Source organism: Gymnoscopelus braueri (assembly GCF_963280865.1).
Source record: "Gymnoscopelus braueri genome assembly, chromosome: 9".
In the NCBI taxonomy this organism is placed as follows: Eukaryota; Metazoa; Chordata; class Actinopteri; order Myctophiformes; family Myctophidae; genus Gymnoscopelus; species Gymnoscopelus braueri.
Window position 1 is genome coordinate 53,586,181 of NC_137610.1, and position 20,771 is coordinate 53,606,951.

The window sequence follows — 20,771 nt, forward strand, 5'->3', positions numbered from 1 at the left end:
GAGTAGAAGTAAAAGTATAGACAATTAGAAATAGTCCAGCAAAGTAAAAGTACCTCAAAATTGTACTTAAGTACAGTACTTGATTGAATGTATTTAGTTACTTTTCACCACTGCTTATTACAGAGGTATGTACGCAGCACCACAAGAGAAACATACCTGCAGGGTAAACAGTGCTTTGTTCTCGTCGTTTATAGCGTGTGAAATGTAACAGATAAACCGTGAATAAAAGCACGCACACCCAAAGAAATGTGCTGAGCAGAGACACATACAAAAAGGTGTTATTTGTATTTATTTTTATTTTATTTTTATTTCCACTGAAGGTGACATTTCAAGCCGAAGTGGCACTTCCTCCGACGAGGAAGAGACACTTTGGCTTGAAACGCCACCTTCAGTGGAAATAAATAAAACAGCTTTGGAGCTGGATCCAGTGTACGGTAGGGCTGGTAAATTAATATTCGATATTCGAATATTCCTCAAATATGGGGGAAATATGTATATTAGAATATGAAAATGTATATTTGATTAAAAAATGTAAAGTATCTATTTTTATTTTTTTATGTTAATTTGACATGGACAATACAAAAAACAACCCATTAAGACCTGTAGCCGATTAACCAAGTATCCGATAAGACAACATAAGTACAAGTCTGAAACAAACCCCAAAACGCTAGAAAATCGGTTGAGAATGCAGCAAGTTATGATTTTAATAGTGGAGAGACCTCCAAACTCAGCAGACATACATGTACATGCATTATGAGTTATGATGATTTTAATAGTGGAGCGATCCCCTGCTTCAATAAATGGAAAACCCAGCTGGTCCTATCCTACAGGAAACATGTCGCTGTTATCCAGATTATATCTGCTGTCGAGCAGAGAAACCAGCTATGTCCAAAATATTAACGTTTCAGGAAATGAACAAAAAAAACATGTTTTTAGAACAACATTTCGTAATTTTTTGCTTTGAAAAAAAAAACCTGATTTTACAATTTGGCTAGCAGATCTACTATTAGATCTGCTATTTTTGAAAAATCAAGAACATTTGTGCAAATCTTTCAATATATATATTTTTAAAGCAAACATTTGTAACTCAAATCTTTGCTTCTGGGGGTCCCTGGAACAAAATATTTTGAGATGGGGGTCCGCGGCCACATACATATAATTTTGGGGGTCCTTGACATGTAAAAGTTTGAAACCCCCTGACAGCACATACGTGTGCGTGTGCGTGTGCGTGTGTGTGTGTGTGTGTGTGTGTGTGTGCGTGTGTGTGTGTGTGTGTGTGTGTGTGTGTGTGTGTGTGTGTGTGTGTGTTAGTTACCTGGTCCAGTTGTATGAGCTGGGGGTAGGCCCCGGGCATCTGGATGGCGATCTTCACGATGTCCTTCTGCTGTGGCATCCTGGTGCCTGGTGACACGATGGCCTGGGAGAAGGATAAATAAAGAATGTTCTGTCACGTCTTTATGGTTCATGTACTGTATGTACTGCATGTCACTGATAGGACTGATAGGCCTCGTTCAGGATAGGGCTGTCAAACGAATATTCGATATTCAAATATTATTTGAATATTGGGAAAATATGTATATTCGAATATGAAAATTCATAATCAAAAAATGTTTTAAACGTTTTTTCTTAATGTTTATTTGACAGGGACAATACAAAAAACAATGTATGAAGTTATAAAAACAAACAAAATATATGTTTTATTGGATCCGAGCACTCAATACATAGTTTTTTGTATTGTTTCTGTCAACAACAAAAAAAAAAAAATATATATATATATATATATATATATATATATTTTTTTTTATAATAATAATAATAATATTCGAAAATATTCAAATATCTGCAAATTTTTTAAACCAATATTCAAATATCATTTCTGAGGAAAGTTGACAGCCCTCGTTCAGGGCGGCTTTTGGGCCCGACTGACATGTTGGCTATTCAGAAGTCAAACTTGCTGAAAAAACACTGGACCAGACGGCCTGGTGGTGTGACGGTGATGATGGATGACTCATCATAATATACATAAATATACAGTAGCTTTCATTTTCAAAGAGAAGTGTCAGACAGAACGCCATGTTCCTCTTTCAGTGGGTTCACACACAGACAGACACACAGCTCGCTACAGACAAGAGGAGTGGAATACCATCGTTTTGTTTCTCTCTATGCGGTACAAGCACTGGTTCTCAAACTTTGTCATCTCAAGGACCCCCAGATTGATATTTATTTGGCTACGGACCCCCCATTGGAAAGTATTTAGTGACAGGGACCCCTGGAAGAGTTATGTAAAAAAAAAAAAAAAAAAAAAAAAAAAGCAGATCTGCAAGCTCGCACAGTGGCGAGTGACGCGCTGTGAGCTTGGAGATATGTTATTTTTGAATATCCAACATATAAATGGATAACGTGATTCAAATGATTGTGACATGTTAACTACTTTTGCTGGGGACCCCCTGGAACCCCCCCCACAAGGACCCCTGGGGGTCCCCGGACCCCACATTGAGAACCAATGCAGTACAATATTAATCTTTCATTCTGTCTCAAAATACTTTTTTCTAATATGCGTCACTTTGACGTGGGGAGGGGGACATCAATAGCAACTGTTTTGGTAACAAATGCAATGTTTCTACTTTTCTTTAGCATTTTGATCCTAACCGTAAACCTAAGCTCAGCTCCCAGACCTTTCTTTTCTCATAAAGAAAGGAACGCTGAATTGAACAGAGGATATAAGCTGATAGAATGGGCGGGGCTTTTCCATAGCAGAAGGAGGGGCTCACCCATGGTGTGTTCATGAGTCATAGGTGTGACATTACACTGATTAAACTATGACTCAGTGACACAAACAAGCAACTGAAGCAATAAAACTACTGATAATATATAATATAATATAATATAATATGGTCATCCAAAAGAAAAGTCAGTCACGCAACCTCTGCTCTACAAACACCAACCTCCTCTTATTATGACGTGATGTGTCGTGTTTGTTTATATTGTGCAGTGCACACATACCTCATTTCTCTTCCAATTTGGCAACAGATGTAAGTTCTTTGATCTAAAATTGGACAGACAATAAATAATATATACAGACGGACTCTTGTCGTGTCACCGCCTGTTCAAAATGAGAGGTGGAGCGAGATAGGAGGGCTGGCCACGCCACACTAACTAGTCCTACCCTAAAACTCAACCCTAACCTATAACTGACCCTAAATCTAACCCCAACTTCAATCTCTTACTATTTGTAACATTATCTTTTTAGTTTTTTACTTTCTTAACCACGAAAGAGCCCATTTCCCTCTGTGGGACAAGAGTGTCTTAATGCGCACGCACGCACGCACGCACGCACGCGCGCACACACACGCACACGCACACACACACACACACACACACACACACACACACACACACACACACACACACACACACACACACACACACACACACACACACACACACACACACACACACACACACACAAGCTGGATGTAGCGCCTGGGCTGGGAGCTTGTCGGTGCTTGTGGACACTGTGATTAAGTCTGTCTGACACACACACTCTGCAGATGTGCTGGAGCTCTTCCCTCCAGAGAGGAGGCTCATGTTTTATTGCAGATCCTAAAATGACATCCCAGTGAAAACAGTGACACATGCTGTCTGTCTGTCTGTCACCACCGCGTCTCCCATCTGTCACTGCTGTCGGGGACCGACTGACCCCGACACGGGCTGTCATCAAATGAACGACCAGACACCAAACAACACACTTAATTCACCTCAGAGGGTGTTCTACTAATGCAACCAAATGGATTAACGGGTCCATTTGGTTAATTGGTTGCATTTCTACTGATGGATGAATTAAAACTGAGGATTTTACTTTGTAAGCATGACCAGTTCATCAAAAGGTCATCAGATTATTGGCATAGGAATGCGACGCGTTGTGAGCATCATTGAGCTTGTAGATCTGTATTGATATTTTCTGGAAATTCCCTGGAAAATCTTTAAATTTGGGCGGAAAATGTCTAATTTGCCAATACAGATTAGCCTGCTAGGAAATCCCCCCTCCTCCTCCCCCTACTCAGACCAGGTGAATGCTACATCATGTATGAATTCGGCCGTGCCGACTCCACACAAACCCAAAGCTCCTCCCAGTGCGTCACGCGTTGAGAGGAGGTTACACACACACGGTCCCTACATGTCATAGCATCCAGTGCGTCACGCGTTGGGAGGAGGTTACACACACACAGTCTCTACATGTCATAGCATGCAGGGCTGCAGTCCAACCGAGAGGAAGGGATCAACTTATAGCTCTGTGTGTGTGTGAGGCTGTTTGCTTACTGAACAGCAACAACACACACACTTGTTTCACCTCTTTAACCCACTCGGTGCCGCGCTATGAGCTTGTATATCTGCTATTTTTGAATAGCCAAAGGCATCTAAAGTGACACAGAAGCGTTCCAGGTATCAATGGGTTAAACCCCTTGTTGACTGGAATCCCCCAGAGCTACGCTTTTCTCTCCACACTAAATATACTTTTCACTAATCTTTGATTAACAAAATTTGTATACTTTTTGTTCTACTTTACTTTTACCTTATTCCCCTATTGTCCTTCTTTTTTTTTTACTTTTGCATCTGAGAAACTCTCTCTCATTCTGCCATTTCCAATACTTTTACTTCTACTCCACTACTATCTCAGAGGCAAATGTTGTACTTTTACTCCACTACAATTATTTGAAAACTTTAGTTGAGTAGTTACTTTGCAGATATAAATTACTATATTATAAAACATACATTCATATGTTAAGCTATTTTCAAACATTTTAGTACTTTTACTGTTGGTAGCTTAAGTATATTTTGATGCCAATACTTTCGTACTTTTACTCAAGTAACATTTTGAACACAGGCCTTTTACTTCTACAACAGAGTACCTGTGTATTGGTATTGCTACTTTTACTTAAGTGAAACATTTGAGTACTTTTTCCACCACTGCCCTGCTCACACGTGGGTTTGGTAATTGAGTTTTGGCATGGCTTCTTTTTTTTGTTCCACGGTGACTCAACCTGAGGTTCAGGGTACAGGAGGAGAGCCCCCAGGCCAAGAATGCAGCTTATACGTGAGGAGAGGTGCTGATGAGGAATTAGGTCGACATCTGGTGCAAATCATATATTTCCGTAATCCAACCGCTTGATTTCAGAAGAATATGCAAAGAGTAGACCTGTCCTAAGTAGCCAGCCTTTAGTAGAAGTATGTTAAAGAGTAGACCTGTCCTAAGTAGCCAGCCTTTAGTAGAAGTATGTAGTAGGCCTGTCCCTAAGTAACTAGCCTGTAGTAGAAGTATTTTAAAGAGTAGGCCTGTCCCTAAGTAACTGATTGATTGATTGATTGATTGATTGATGTACTTTATTTAGTAAGACATGAGTGCATCAGTACATGGAAGTACAAATTCACAATACAAGGTCTACTAAACTGGGAGTCTCATTAAGCACTGAGCTTGTTTAAGATGAGAACCCCATGCACACAAATCATGATGACATATAAGAGACAGACAGATATACACACTATACAGAACGTCATACAATCAGCTTACAGGTTGCTGGTATGAAGAGTGAAAAATATGTACAAGGGAAGGGTGGGTGGGGGGGGTAGGGGGGGTAGGTTAAGACTTAGACAGGGGCCATTTTCGAATGTCAGCCTCCTGAAGGTGTATCTTTAGGGCAGTTTTGAAAGTGAGTAGGGTTTTACACTCCTTTACTCCTTTTGGTAGGGCATTCCACATTTTTGATGAATGGTATGAGAACGAGTTCATTCCCTTTGTTGACTAGCCTGCCCTGTAGAAGTAATTTAAAGAGTAGGCCTGTCCCTAAGTGCCTAGCCTGTGGAATGAGTCTTTTTGCATCCCCTAATAATCATTAGAGTTCAGAGTTTGACCGTGTCCGTACCTGTCCATAGCACCTATTACAATGTGTCCATGGAAGACAGTTCAACTTGTGGACAGGAAGACTATAATAATGAAATATGAGTCATCTCTGGGCATGTACCCTTGGTGCCTGGGCCTGTCACTATTATTAAATACAGTAATCTGCTGAGCGCAATTATTTGAGTTCATCGCAATGATGTTTGCATAACGTCAGAATCGTTCCCATTCATCATTTGTATAAATTCATCATTCATTTTCAGAAATGGTTGAAATAGCTGATCTTGTCAAACTGCTATTTCCCCTACAGTATGTTGGCCATTGTTATGAATAGTCCATGGCCATCTAATGACGTCTGCGTTATTGATACGAGATGCATCTGTTAGATTCTGAATATCATGTTCCTTATTCTTATCCTATTGAGTACTGTTCTTTTTATGTCTCATACTGTATCTTCTGGTCACGTCATGTGTCCAACCATATATGTGTTCCCTGTGTGTAATGAACTGTGTGAACTTGTCTCATGATACTGCCTTGTGTGTCCTCTTGTTCTCCCGGCCAGCCGCTTTTCCACAGAGGATTTATTCAACTGAATTGTCAGCACCCAGTACTGTTAGGACCACACCGAGGGCAATCTGGGAACCCATCGCCAAATAAAAAGGAAAAACAGCGTCCTCTGCTGTTTTTTACTTATTCATTTGGCTCTGGGCGGAGCTGAACGGACGACCCGTGCTCAGGGAAACCGGGGTTTTTGGTGTGCCTTCAGCCTTCCACTTCCGGTGGTGCGACTATGTTTTCATTCCCACTAACAATATTTGTCCACGGAACACTAAAACCATTTCTCCCAAAGAACATGGATCGTTTTGGTTATAAACCCACTTATTTCTATGATGAAAGAGCAATTTAAAATGTTACTAACTTTCCGTGGTTTTGTCGGCTTCGAGGAGGCTATTGTTAAATGAGTTTCGGTTTATTTCCAGTGGGAAACGAGCCGCACACATGTAAATCCCGCCCACTACATTTGATTGGGTAAAGCGCGGCCTGCTTCCTGATCTGATGGCACGCCCACTTGAAGCCAATGTGCATGGGGTGTCAACACAGCTCCACATGTTCTCCACATGTTCTTGAGAGATTACACCGAGGGTCTTCCTAAAGTCACAACAGCCATATATTATTTATTTCAATTTTTGGTAGTACAATCATTGTCAGTCATTTCGTTCTAAGTTATTTGTCATATCTGTGTACATTTTGTTCACAAAGCCTAAAAGGCAAACAGAAATGTTAATTGTATTTATGTTAACGTCAAAAACACAATTAAATCATAAATCCCAATTTCTATTTGTATGACAATGAATTGTCAACCGCTTCATGATGGCGACAGCACAATGGCTGCCATCCATGGCATTTGTCCAACGACCCATTGTTCCCATTACGGCCCCCATTCTAACTAAAATGCCTGTAACCCCCCCTAACCCTTAACCTCACACTAACCTACCGTTTGTCAGGCTACTGGGACATGGGAATAAAGGACGCTCAGACACTAATGGGCAGCTAGACCCCCCATGTCCTTTCAGACAAGGAAAAGTGTCCTCTAGGAAACAATGACAATTTGTCAGACAGAGGGAGGGTCACATTAAAGGCCCCCTCCCCCGTTTTACTTCACATTCTAATGAACTTAAAAGGCATTAACCATTAACCCATTAAGACCTGGGACCGATGCTACAAAAATGTCTTCTAAATCCTAACAGTTTTTTGAGAAAAAAAAAACTATGTTGCTGTCAGTTGTTCTCAAACCGTTTCATGTCAAGGACCCTCCAAAATTATATGTATTTGGCCACAGACCCCCATCTCAAAAGATTTTGGACGGTCCAGGGACCCCCGTTGAAGCAAAGATTTGAGTTATAAATGTTCGCTTTAAAAAAAATATATATATATATTCAAAGATATGCACAAATGTTCACGATTTTCAAAAATAGCAGATCTACAAGCTCGTAGCGCGGCACCAAGTGCCGCGCTACGAGCTTGTAGATCTGCTATTTTTGAATAGCCAAAAGTATAAAATTTTTAAAGTGGTTAAAATTATTGTGACGCTATTTTAACACATTTTGCTGGGGGACCCCCTGGAATCCCCCCCAAGGACCCCCCTGGGGATCCCCGGACCCCACTTTGAGAACCAATAATGCATTAAAAGATGAAGAAAGCAAAAGGAAAAACAAAACATGCAGGTTTTGCGTAACGGTGCCTGTAAGCTTTGAGCAACACTTTCGCGCCCACCGCCGCTCAGCAGAGCATTCTTTTGGCATGAGAAAAACATACCTTTACGTTGCCAAAGCAAGTGTCAAAAACATAATAAAACAATTAAAGAAAAGAAATGGGGTAAAAGTATGTTCAGTTGGAGGGGGTCCAGCGTTGTGTAAACAGAGCTATGTCACATTGTAACTTGGAAAAACTGTCTGCTAGAAAGAAATATATATATATATATATATATTAGGGGTGGGACGATATATCGATATATCGCGATACTTTCTCCCGCGATAAATAATCGATATCCTGCCGAAAAATATCAATATTGAGTTTGTGATACGTTGTTGTATTTGTGTAATGATGATTTTGAACTGTTTGGTGCTATTTTATGTGTTTATGAATTGAATACAAGGACTATAGTGATATATCGTTGGTGAATTTTCATGCAATATATCGTGATATCGCAATATATCGATATTTTCAGATATAGTGATATATCGTTGGTGAAATTTCTTGCAATATATATCGAATATCGTGATATCGCAATATATCGCACATCGTCGAATATCGTGATATATATTGTTATCGTGGGCCTAATATCGTGATATATATCGTATCGTGAGGTACCCATATCGTCCCACCCCTAATATATATATATATATATATATATATATATATATATATATATATATATATATATATATATATGTTGGTATGGGCTTTTTTAATATAAAGCTTTTTAAAACAAATAGTAGCAATCTTTCAAAGTTTTGCATACTTTTTGGGACAAATAGCAACCGTTTTCCAAAACTGTTAAAAATAGTATACATAAAGCATCCGTTTTTTTCAAATTATGTTTAAAGGCAGTCGCTCAGTCAGTTGCTCCCTAACATTTTTTCGTCTAGTTTTTATTTATTGACGAAATCGACACTATATTTAGTTATAGTTTGAGTCATCATAGTTTAGTTTTTATTTAGTTTTCGTCAGTGAAAAAAGGGAGTCGCCGGGAAAAAAAATCGTCATAGTTTTAGTCGACAAAATTAAAGCCCATAATGGATGGTAGTCTTTCAGGGGTTTGTAATTCCATTGGAGAACCTCTTGACACAACAGTTCAACAGATGGCATAATGATGAAGCAGCAGGTATGGGAATTGTTTCTGTCATTTGGTCATGTTTTCAAACTCTTTGACTCATAAGTACAGTATGTGAACCCCCCCCACCCACAGGTATTCTACAGTAGCCTATAGCAGTGGTTGTCAAACTCTTTTGGCTCAGGTAACCCCTGAATGACATTGTTCCTTTATGGCACCTTAAATGTAAATCATATTACGGTACGGGACGTAAAAATGTTCATTCTTTCCTCCTAAGAGATACAGTATGTCACAACAAGGACAACAGAATGTCACTTTCCATTAGGACAGATTCAAAGTATCCACTTGAACCCCCAGCATCTCTAGTCTTGTGGTAGCGTTCACCGAAAATAGCCGATCTACAAGCTCACAACGCGTCACAAAGTGACGCGTTGTGAGCTTGTAGATCTGCTATTTTTGGTGAAGAGATATGGTGTGGATGTAAAAAAAAAGTAAAAAAAAAGAGCGCACCAAGCAAATCAAGTATAGAGGATTATGGTTTAAAAATGGTTAAATTTTTGGATAAATTCCAAATATTATCAAAGTATTTCTGCAGCTCCTCTGGACTTGTGTCAAGGCACCCTCTTTGAGAACCCCTGGCCTGTAGCCAGAGCCCCCCACCCCCCCCCCCCCCTCTACAGTGACTCCCTGCCATTCCTTCTCTCTCTCTTTCCCTCGCCCTGGGGGAGGTGAGAAGAGGGGAGAGAGGAGGGGGGTTCAGCTGTCTGGAATTCCTAACCTGACAGGGCACACACACACACACACACACACACACAGTCTTGTCATCGGTACCAGCAGACTAAAGAGGTGGGGGGGGGGGTTAGAATACCATAGCAGTCGTCTTCCAACTCTTCTTCTCTCAGTGACTCTCTCACACACGCGCGCGTGCACGCACACACACACACACACACACACACACACACACACACACACACACACACACACACACACACACACACACACACACACACACACACACACACACACACACACACACACACACACACACACACACACACACACACACACACACACACACGTCAAATGTTGAGGTATTTTTACTTTGTTGGAGTATATCCAATTTTCAGTACTTTTTACTTCTACTCCACTACATCTCAGAGGCAAATATCGTACTTTTTACTCCACTAGAATTATTTGAATACTTTAGTTACTAGTTACTTTGTAGATTTTGATTATTACAAAACATACATTACCCACGTTTTCAGCCATTTGAAAATAGCAGATCTACAAGCTCACAATGCGCACATTTCAAATGCTTTTTCGACATTTTATACATTTGAAAATGTGTGAAATGGGACATACCCCATAATTAGTACTTTTACTTTTGTACTTTAAGTATATTTTGATACCAATACAGGGTACTCAAGTAAATTTGTTATTCCGGACTTTTACTTGTAACAGATCTATTTCCATACTGCAGTATTGATACTTTTACTTAAGTAAAACAATTGAGTACTTTGTCCACCACACACACACACACACACACACACACACACTTTACTTGAATATTTCCAATTTTCAGTACTTTTACTCCACTACATCTCAATGGCAAATATTGTACTTTTTACTCCACTACAATAATTTGAAAAAGTTGTATATACATTTCGGCCATTTGAAAATAGCAGATCTGCAAGCTCACAATGCGTCGCATCGCGACACATTGTGGGCTTGTAAATCTGATCATTGTGAGCTTGTAGATCTACAATATTTTCAAATGATTTGTAAACATTTGAAAACTTGTGAAATGGGACATTCTGCATAATGAGTACTTTCTACTTTTGGTACTTTTAAGTGCATTTTGATACCAATATACTTTTGTACTTTTACTCAAGCAAATTTATAATTCTGGAGTTGTAACTAAAGTATTTCAACATTCAGTATCGATACTTCTACTTAAGTAAAACACCACTGACAACAAGCAACACAAAGACATAAAACACGTCTTGATTATACAAAGTCCAGTAAAACAAGCGGTGTAAAGTTAAGTAACTAAGTACATTTACTCAAGTACTGTACTCAAGTACAATTTTGAGGTACTTTTACTTTACTGGAGTATTTCCAATTGTCAATACTTTTACTCCTCCTACTCCCCTACATCTCAGAGGCAAATATTGTACTTTTTACTCCACTACAATTATTTGAAAACTTTAGTTAATAGTTACTTTGCAGAACATACATTGTAACCACTTTAGCCATAGTTTCCACCTATAGGCTACATTTTAGTCCTTTTACTTTCGGTACTTTAAGCACATTCTGATACCAATACTTTTGTACTTTTACTCAAGTAAACTTTGAACTCCGGACTTTTACTTGTAGAACAGAGTCCTTCTACATTGCAGTATTGATACTTTTACTTAAGTAAAAACATGTGAGTACTTTTTCCACCACTGGCGATCAAACCAAACAAAACGTAGAGAAAAGAATCTGAACAACATAAAGCAGTGGGTTCTCAACTAGTGGTCCCCGGACCACTAGTGGTCCCTGAGGGGGTCCCCAGCCAAACTAATAGTTAGGGACCAAATTGACCCTTAATGTGTCTGTAACTCTGAGAGTGTACAAATGGAACCCATTTGTACACTCTCAGAGTTACATGAAACACTAATGCTGATGATACAGTGTAGATCTGGGACCCCCAAGACATGAAAATGGTTGAGTCCCTGACTTATCTTTTCAAATGGGGGTCCGTGGGCTAATATATTAGCCCACGGACCCCGAATTGGCACATATATATGTGTCAATGTGGGGGTCCTGGACACGAAAAAAAGGTTGAAAACCACTGACATAAAGTAAAAGTACTTTTCTCTCTCTCTCCGTCCAGCACAACACGGATCGGTAGTTCTTCCTACCTGTTGTTCTATGAACACAGAAGCTCTTCTTGTACCTTCAGGGGGACACACATGGACCCCTGGGGGTCCCTGGACTACAGTATGTATGATCCGTATAGAGAGAAGGCGATCACTACAAACTAAAGTAAAGAAGTAGATCCAGTAGATCCAGTAGATCCAGTGCAGAGCAGCTTAGAGATCAGCTCGTCGGTGATCTCAGAGATCTGTTGGTTCCGGGTTGATCTCTCTCTCTCCGTACAGCGGGTCTCCTCCGCCCCGCCCCCTGTTGGGAAGGAAAGGTTACAATGTAACCACCGTCTGTCTGTCTAGACTGGGCCGTCCCACCGGCCACTGACTGGGCCCACTGGGCCGTCCCACCGGCCACTGACTGGGCCCACTGGGCCGTCCCTCCCACCGGCCACTGACTGGGCCCACTGGGCCGTCCCACCGGCCACTGACTGGGCCCACTGGGCCGTCCCTCCCACCGGCCACTGACTGGGCCCACTGGGCCGTCCCACCGGCCACTGACTGGGCCCACTGGGCCGTCCCTACCGGCCACTGACTGGGCCCACTGGGCCGTCCCACCGGCCACTGACTGACTGGGCCCACTGGGCCGTCCCACCGGCAACTGACTGGGCCCACTGGGCCGTCCCACCGGCCACTGACTGACTGGGCCCACTGGGCCGTCCCTCCCACCGGCCACTGACTGGGCCCACTGGGCCGTCCCACCGGCCACTGACTGGGCCCACTGGGCCGTCCCTCCCACCGGCCACTGACTGGGCCCACTGGGCCGTCCCTCCCACCGGCCACTGACTGGGCCCACTGGGCCGTCCCACCGGCCACTGACTGGGCCCACTGGGCCGTTCCACCGGCCACTGACTGACTGGGCCCACTGGGCCGTCCCCACCGGGCCGGCCACTGACTGGGCCCACTGGGTGATGCTCTGGTGATCAGTCTTCAGTTTTATATTTATCATGTTTTATTGTTCGGTGTTTCTCAAACATTTTCAAGTCAAGGACCCACAAACTCATGCATGTGGCCACAGACCCCCATTTCCACACATTTAGTTCCAGGGAGCAGGGACCCCCTTAGTAATAGATGTGTGTGTGTGTTTCAATATTATTCAAAAAAGTTCCATATGTTTTAAAGATTTTTCCAAATATTTTGTAAATAGCTGATCCTTGTAGATCGTCTGTTTTCGACAAGCCAAATTAAACAATAGGCTCAAATGGTTTCCAATGGAACTGCTCCTCATTTTGCTGGGGACCCCCTGGACAACTCCTGAAAAAGACTCCTGGCCTGGGGGTCCCCGGACCGCACTTTGACAACCACTGCAATAGTTAACTATTCAATACATTAAACATTACATTAAACATTCAATACATTTATATTTGTCTTCATTGCATTGTCAACAGATCAGGTAGGTTTGATGTTTCGGGATTGGACCAAGTTTTCTGTTGTCCAGCTTTGTAGAGTTAAAATTATCCTTGCTTTTTTTCATAAATTAAAGGGATATTTCACTTTCAAAAAAACTTTGTCATTTTATCATCTACTCAGGCTTTTGTGAACCCCCAGACAGTTTTTAAGTTGCTTGATTAATTATTTAGATATTTGATATTCATTTTATCAGACACGCCCCCTTCCTATACAAACCCATTGTAACTTCAAACTTCATTCTAACCATGTTAGATTCATCAAAAACACCCGTCCTTGGTTCTGGTGACTCATCCTGCCCTCCTAATGCATGACGGGGGCCGTGTTTTTTCAATTACTTTTTTCATTTATTTTCAATATTTTCTTTTGAAAATGAAAAAAATAAAATACAATAAAAAAATTAAATAAAATAAGTGAAAAAAGTAATCGGAAAAACACGGCCCCCTCACGCATTAGGAGGGCAGGGTGAGTCACCAGAACCAAGGACGGGTGTTTTTGATGAATCTAACATGGTTAAAATGGAGTTTGAAGTTACGATGGGTTTGTAAAGGAAGGGGGCGTGTCTGATAAAATGATATCAAATATTGAAATAATTAATCAAGCAACTTAAAAACTGTCTGGGGGGTTCACAAAGGCCTGAGTAGATGATAAAATGACCAAAAGTTTTTTTGAAAGTGAAATATCCCTTTAATGCCATATTTTATACTGTGCTGTATTTCATGTCGCCCAACATTAAAATAAGTGAAAATAGCTGATATACAAGCTCACATCTTGTTACGTTGTGAGCTTGTATATCATCTATTTTCCAACATTTTCAACATTTCCACCTCAGAAGGGGATCTCTGATAATGACATCAACGAAAATAATCTGCACACCGTCTGGAACTTGCAAAAAAAATGTTGCTCTTTATTCGACGTTTCGGTCGTTAGACCTTCATCAGGACAGACAATACAGGGCACAACAACCAAACACACCAGGTCTTCAATATCTACAATGAAATGTCCTGGGAGGCCAGGCTGAAAGTGGTTAAGTGTGGTGTGTGTGTGTGTGTGTGTGTGTGTGTGTGTGTGTGTGTGTGTGTGTGTGTGTGTGTGTGTGTGTGTGTGTGTACTAAGCAGCAGCGCAAGACTAAGAACTTTGCTTCCTCTGGTGATCCAGCCTGGGACATAGATACCCACGGACTGGCTGTCGGAGGGTTTAGACAACTTGGGATGGATGCCCAAAGACGAGACAGAAAGGCCGGCACAAGTATTGTGCTGTCTCTCTGCTGCCATGTATGGCAGCGCCCCCGCTACATGTGCCCATGGAGAGCTGAGTTTCACGCGTGTTGTATCATGACATAATTATATCCATGAGTTTGTGAATGTAACCTCTAGTTCAGGGCTACTCAACTTAAGATGGCTCAGGGGCCACTCAGCAAAATACCAAAAGTCCAAGGGGCCGCCATAAAAATGACGGTCCTATTTTGGATTTTTCGATTTTGTAACACACAAGAAAATGTACATTTTGACATCATATTCTTTTCCCTGTACCAGTTTATTTTGTGTTGTGTGTATGTCCAGTGGCAGACACCTATCCTGGGCGCGCGGCAAAGCCGCACGGCCGGAAAAATGTGGGGGTCAAACCCCCCAAAAACCCGAAATGCATAGAAAACTATGCATTATACCTGTAACAATTGACGCACCTGTATGTATGTCTGTCTGTTTGTTTTTGAAAAATGTTTTAGCAACCCATATATTTGAACGGAAATGTATATTTTTATCCTGTGCTTTTTTCTTTTTTTTTGACCATGAGGGGGCCGCCAAGACGCTGCGATCGGGCCGCATGCGGCCCGCGGGTTGAGTAGCGCTGCTCTAGTTGCACCTAAAATATGTGTCCCTGTATGCTTTCCCTGTGTGTGGACATAAATACATTGTTAAACTGTGTGTGTGTGTGTGTGTGTTAAAAACATTGAACCAATGAAAAGTATTAAGAGCTTGTGACTAAATAATGACTACATTGGATCCATGGTAACAGGTTATTTTTTTTTCTCCATTTCTTGAAAAGTTATGGTTTTGGACATGTAAGGTTTTCCGTCCCAACAGAGATGACATTAAAAACTCCATTAAATATAACGTTACCGTCAGGCAGAAACCTCTCATCTCCGTGTTTTAACTTTTTGTGTTTTTTATTTTTGGTAAATTAAGGCCCTACTTGATCATACTACAGCAGGGGTCTACAACGTTTTCAGGCCAAGGACCCCCTAGCTGAGAGAGAGATGAAGCAGGGACCCCCTACTCTATATTGTATACAATTGTGTTTCAGATTAAACTTTTTTTTAATACTTAGTCTGCTCTTTTTCCCTCTACACCTATAGCCTCTTTGCCAAAAATAGCAGATCTACAAGCTCTCGTGCTTGTAGATCTGCTATTTTCGGCTAATGTTCCCCTCAGAAAAGGAATTCTAGGGTTAATGTAAAAAAAACGAAATCCTATCACACAAAGATTAGGCGGACCCCCTATAGTAGCTCTGAGGACACCCTAGGGGTCCCGGACCCCCTGTTGAGGACCCCTGTACTACAGCGTCACACAAAAGCATCAAAAGTAGCAGATCTACAAGCTCGAAACGCGGCGCGAAGCGACGCGTTTCGAGCTTGTAGATCTGCTGCTTTTGAATTTGAATCCGTAAAAGTTTTCACCCGACAGAGATAAAAAAAAATATGGTGAATTCGACAGAATGAATGAAAAATATTCTACGCAAAACTGCGTTGCTACCAAGAAAACCAGACGATACGCATGTACAAAGAATACAAAAGTTTTATTTTGTTCCAGGCGATGCAATTACAGCTTTACTGAGCTTAGTAATAGTGATCCTGTTGATGATATGGTTACAGATTGGTAAAACCGAGACAATTCCCTGGGTGTTTTTTTTATAGAGCACCGAAGTCTGACGTAATTTACACATCCTTCCTGGTTCGCGGTTTTCCACCCCCCGTTCTGAATCCCCATAGATGTGTTTAATATCGCGTCAAATAAGAACCGTGTTGCAAAAATAAACAAATGACCCCGGCGGTTTGACTCTTATGGATATGAAGCATCAACTGACGGTGAGAGAAAACGATAATGTTACTTCCGCCGAATTAGTTAAATCTTCGCCAGAAACAGTATCAAATATAAGTGACTATCATAAAGAACCTCCTCCCTGACGATATCGCCGAGACAGTTTGTTTATTTTTGGAACACAATTCTTATACGAGACGATTACTAAGATGACCCAATGTTATTCTCCATAGAGAAATGACTTTACGAACCAGGGGATGAACGAGTGACGTCAGGATTTCTGTACTCTATTGAAGCCTGGCTGATAACACACCCTGCCCAACGACAAAAAAACAATGCTTACTAATCAACTCAAATCCACTGATCAGTAAACACTCTGTCCGGAGCGGGGTGTAAAAGTGCAATGATGGAGAGAGAGGAAAAAAGATTCAGGTTTTTGAGTGTGGGGGGTGGGGGGGAGGAGAAAATATCCTATACTTAGCATAGCCCCGAATTAGTAGTTGTAATGACAATAATACATCTAGCAGGTATAAAAAATAAATGCTATTCTATACAAGCAACAAGAGTGAGATACACATACATACACCACATCTTCATCATCATCATCATCATCAGGGGAAAAGAGGCGGGGGACATTAACCCATTAAGACCGGGAACGCATCTGTGTCATTTTAAGATGTATTTGGCTATTCAAAAATAGCAGATCTACAAGCTCGTAGCGCCGCGCTACGAGCTTGTAGATCTGCTATTTTTTTTAAATCGTGATTTTTTTTTGCTAATCTTAAATAGATATACATCTTTAACTCAAATCTTTGTTTCTGGGGGTCCCCTGGAACAAAATATTTTGAGATGGGGGGGGGGGGGGGGGGGTCCGCGGAAAAATGCATATCATTTTGGGTGGTCCTTGACATGAAAAAAGTTTGAGAACCACTGATTATATCGACTTAAGTAAAAAAAAAAAAAACTGTTAGGATTTAGAAGACATTTGTAGAATCCCACCAGAAGCAAAGATTTGAGTTACAAATGAAATATATATATTCAAGGATTTGCACAAATTGTCACGATTTTTCAAAAATAAATAGCAGATCTACAAGCTCATAGTGCGGCACTCGGTGCCTCGCTATACGAGCTTGTATGTATGCTATTTTTGAAGAGCCCAAAGAATAAAATTATGGTTATAACAAAAATTCTAAAATGATGACAGCGCACGTGTTCCTGGATTGAATGGGTTAACCCATTAAGACCTGGAACGCATCTGTGTCACTTTAGATTTCTTTGGCTATTCAAAAATAGCAGATATACAAGCTCATAGCGCGGCACAGAGTGCCGCGCTATGAGCTTGTAGATCTGCTATTTTTGAAAAATCTTGAAAAAAAAAAAAGTTTTGATTTTTTTTCCAAAAAACTGTTAGGATTTACAAATGTTTTAAGAATGGCCTTAAGGTCTTAAAATGAAGATGCTTTTTATGAAATAGAAGGTGACTCCCTCACTAAGAGTAAGGTCAATATATCGGGACACTTTGACATAACCTGAGTATAGGGATGCACCGACTTCAAATCGACCGATACCCGCGCCATGGGCGTATCGGCAAATAGGATGACGTTCACCGCCGCCGGTGGCCGATGTTTATCTGTGGTTTCATAAGGGCTCTTTGAGGGGGGGTTTTCCAGGGGGTCCCCAGCTAAATTGGTTCATATAGCATTCAAAAATAAGTGAAACCACTTTAACCATACATACATTGGCTATTTGAAAATAGCCGATCGATCTACAAGCTCACGTGTCTCATCGCGATACGTCGTGAGCTTGTAGAGCTGCTATTTAAAAAACAATTATCTTGAAAACATTTTTGAACGATGCGTAAACATGAAAATGTTTGAGAACCATTGATTGAATTTGTGCTCATTAAAAGGCAGTGTGACGAAGGGCTGAAATACCTTAACCCACTTAAGACCTGGGAATGACACGTCTGTGTCATTTTAGATTTCTTTGGCTATTAATAGCCATTAATAGCAGATCTACAAGCTCATAGCGCGGCACCGAATGCCGTGATATGAGCTTGTAGATCTGCTATTTTTGAAAAATCGTGAAAATTTGTGCAAACCTTTGAATGTATATAGTTTTCAAAGGAGCAAAGATTTGAGTAAAAAATGTTCACTTAAGATATATATATTCGAAGATTTTCAACAAAATTATTTTCCACGGTAAAAAAAAAAAAATAGGCAAGCTCATAGCGTGGCACAAAGAAATCTAGCCCAAAGAAATCTAAAAATGACACAGATGCGTTCCAGGTCTTCATGGGTTAAGATGTATTCGTTTTCCCTGGTACATAAGGGGGAATGATTAACAAACAAACAAAAAAAATCATAATGGGCGAAATTGTTAGTTTGAACATCAATATATCGGCCGCAGAGTTTTGGTGCACCCCTACCTGAGCAACTCACCCTAAACTGATCCTCTCGCCATAACATGAGTTATGAAATCAAAATGGAGGAACGATCAGAAAGGCAGAAAGCTTCATATATAGGCAGAGAGAGATTACAGGAAGGAAAACGGCCATTAACTATTGAACGAGGGATCGATGATCACGTACAGGAAGGCGAGCGGTGAAACATCAATCATACTTCATGACATGACTTTCACTGTAATCAACAAAAAATACATGAGAAATACTTACATGACTTTTTACACACGGTTTGTTTGAATAAAATAGCCATCGCACACATACAACGTCATACATATTACATTAGACAGAGGAGTCAAGAGTTGGTGCACGATTTGTTTTGAAGTTAAAAGCCAGAGTCGCGCTCCAGCCGTGTCGCCGACGATAGCCGACCTATAAGCTTTAAAAACACATCATATTTGCGATGTCAGTGAGCTTGTAGATCGGCTTTTTATCCGGCGCGCGACGCCACACAAATCAAAAAGGTCCTTACGCACCGAGAGCGTGATGAATAAACGGGCCAAAATTTGTTAATATTAATATCAAACTATTAAAGGGGATATAAGTAATGTTTGTTAAAATAAGTGTTAAATATATTTATATTCTCTTAGCAATCACAGCTATAGAGTGTCTGTTCAGTAACGGGTGGTCTCGTCTCTCCGGCTCTTTAGTCGAAAACAGAAAATACATTTTCAGGTCAGGATACCCATTTTTATCCAATCCAATAGCAGAAAGGCGCCGGCAGCTCATAGGACGCTTTCTGTGGACACGCCCCCCCATTAGCTTTACATTAACTATCTTAGCTGAAAATAACCGATTGTAAGCTTGTAGATCGACTATTTTCTGCGAGGGGTTTTCCCTCAGAATATGGATCCAGGCTGGGGTCTAAGTGGATGTGTTGGCGATACCTCATTCATAGTTCATACAGGTTGGCGCTTAAAATGAATATGAATTAATTGCATGAACGGGTGCTCGGGTGGCGCAGTCAGTGGTTAAGTAGCTGCCCACCACCGCGGTGGAGTCTGGGGGGGGGGTTGAATCCACCGCGATGCATCCAGCTTCGTCGAGCGTCTTATGCGAACACAATTGGCCCGTGTTCGGGGGGAGGGAAGTCGGGCGGGGAGGGGGGCGGTGATATTTGTCACTGCATGTACTCGTACGGGCTGGGGCCGGTCAGCGGGGAGTGTTGGGCGGGAGGATTAGGACGAAGGCTCCATGTCCTCCTGGTGGGGGATCCTCACTGGTAGGTGAGGGTCTACCTACTGACTGTAGGTAGACCCTCCAGAAAAAATGAGATTATGAGATCGCAGAATTTACCGCATAATCAGCAAAATGGTGCATAATTATGTGGGGGTAACGTTAAAAAAAAGGCCACATAATAATATGCGCTGCACATTGCATAATATGCCCTTCGCATCGCATATTTCGCAACTTTTCACATATTTCGCATTTTCCGCAACTTTTCGCATATCGCCACATAAAATTGCAAAAAAAAATGCATATTTCATCACAAAATCAAGGATTTTAGCCCCGCATAATCAAAGATTTTTTCCCGCATTTTTCTGGAGGGTCTAAGTAGGATACGACAGCAGTGACAACACACATAAATGTGTGTGAGGAGGAATACATTTTGGCATAACAACTAAATTGGGGAGAAAATAGGGTAAAAAGTAAAAAAAAACCATAATAATTGCATGAAATAAAACACTTCTGGTGTGTAAGGACCTCTAGGCTAAATAACAG

At 41.2% G+C, this 20,771-nt stretch overlaps 2 protein-coding genes across 2 annotated transcripts in view; both read right to left on the reverse strand.

Moving 5' to 3' along the window:
* elmo3 (engulfment and cell motility 3) overlaps positions 1-12,352 on the reverse strand; it is a 66,868-nt gene extending 54,516 nt beyond the window's left edge. The window contains exons 1-2 of the mRNA XM_080436717.1: positions 12,137-12,352; positions 1,316-1,417 (exon numbers count right to left, since the gene is read on the reverse strand). Of these exons, the coding sequence (XP_080292843.1) occupies positions 1,316-1,393 (78 nt within the window). The 5' untranslated portion in view covers positions 1,394-1,417; positions 12,137-12,352. The remainder of the gene's footprint in view (positions 1-1,315; positions 1,418-12,136) is intronic.
* fbxl9 (F-box and leucine rich repeat protein) overlaps positions 1-20,771 on the reverse strand; it is a 144,291-nt gene that overhangs the window by 69,868 nt on the left and 53,652 nt on the right. The window lies entirely within an intron of this gene.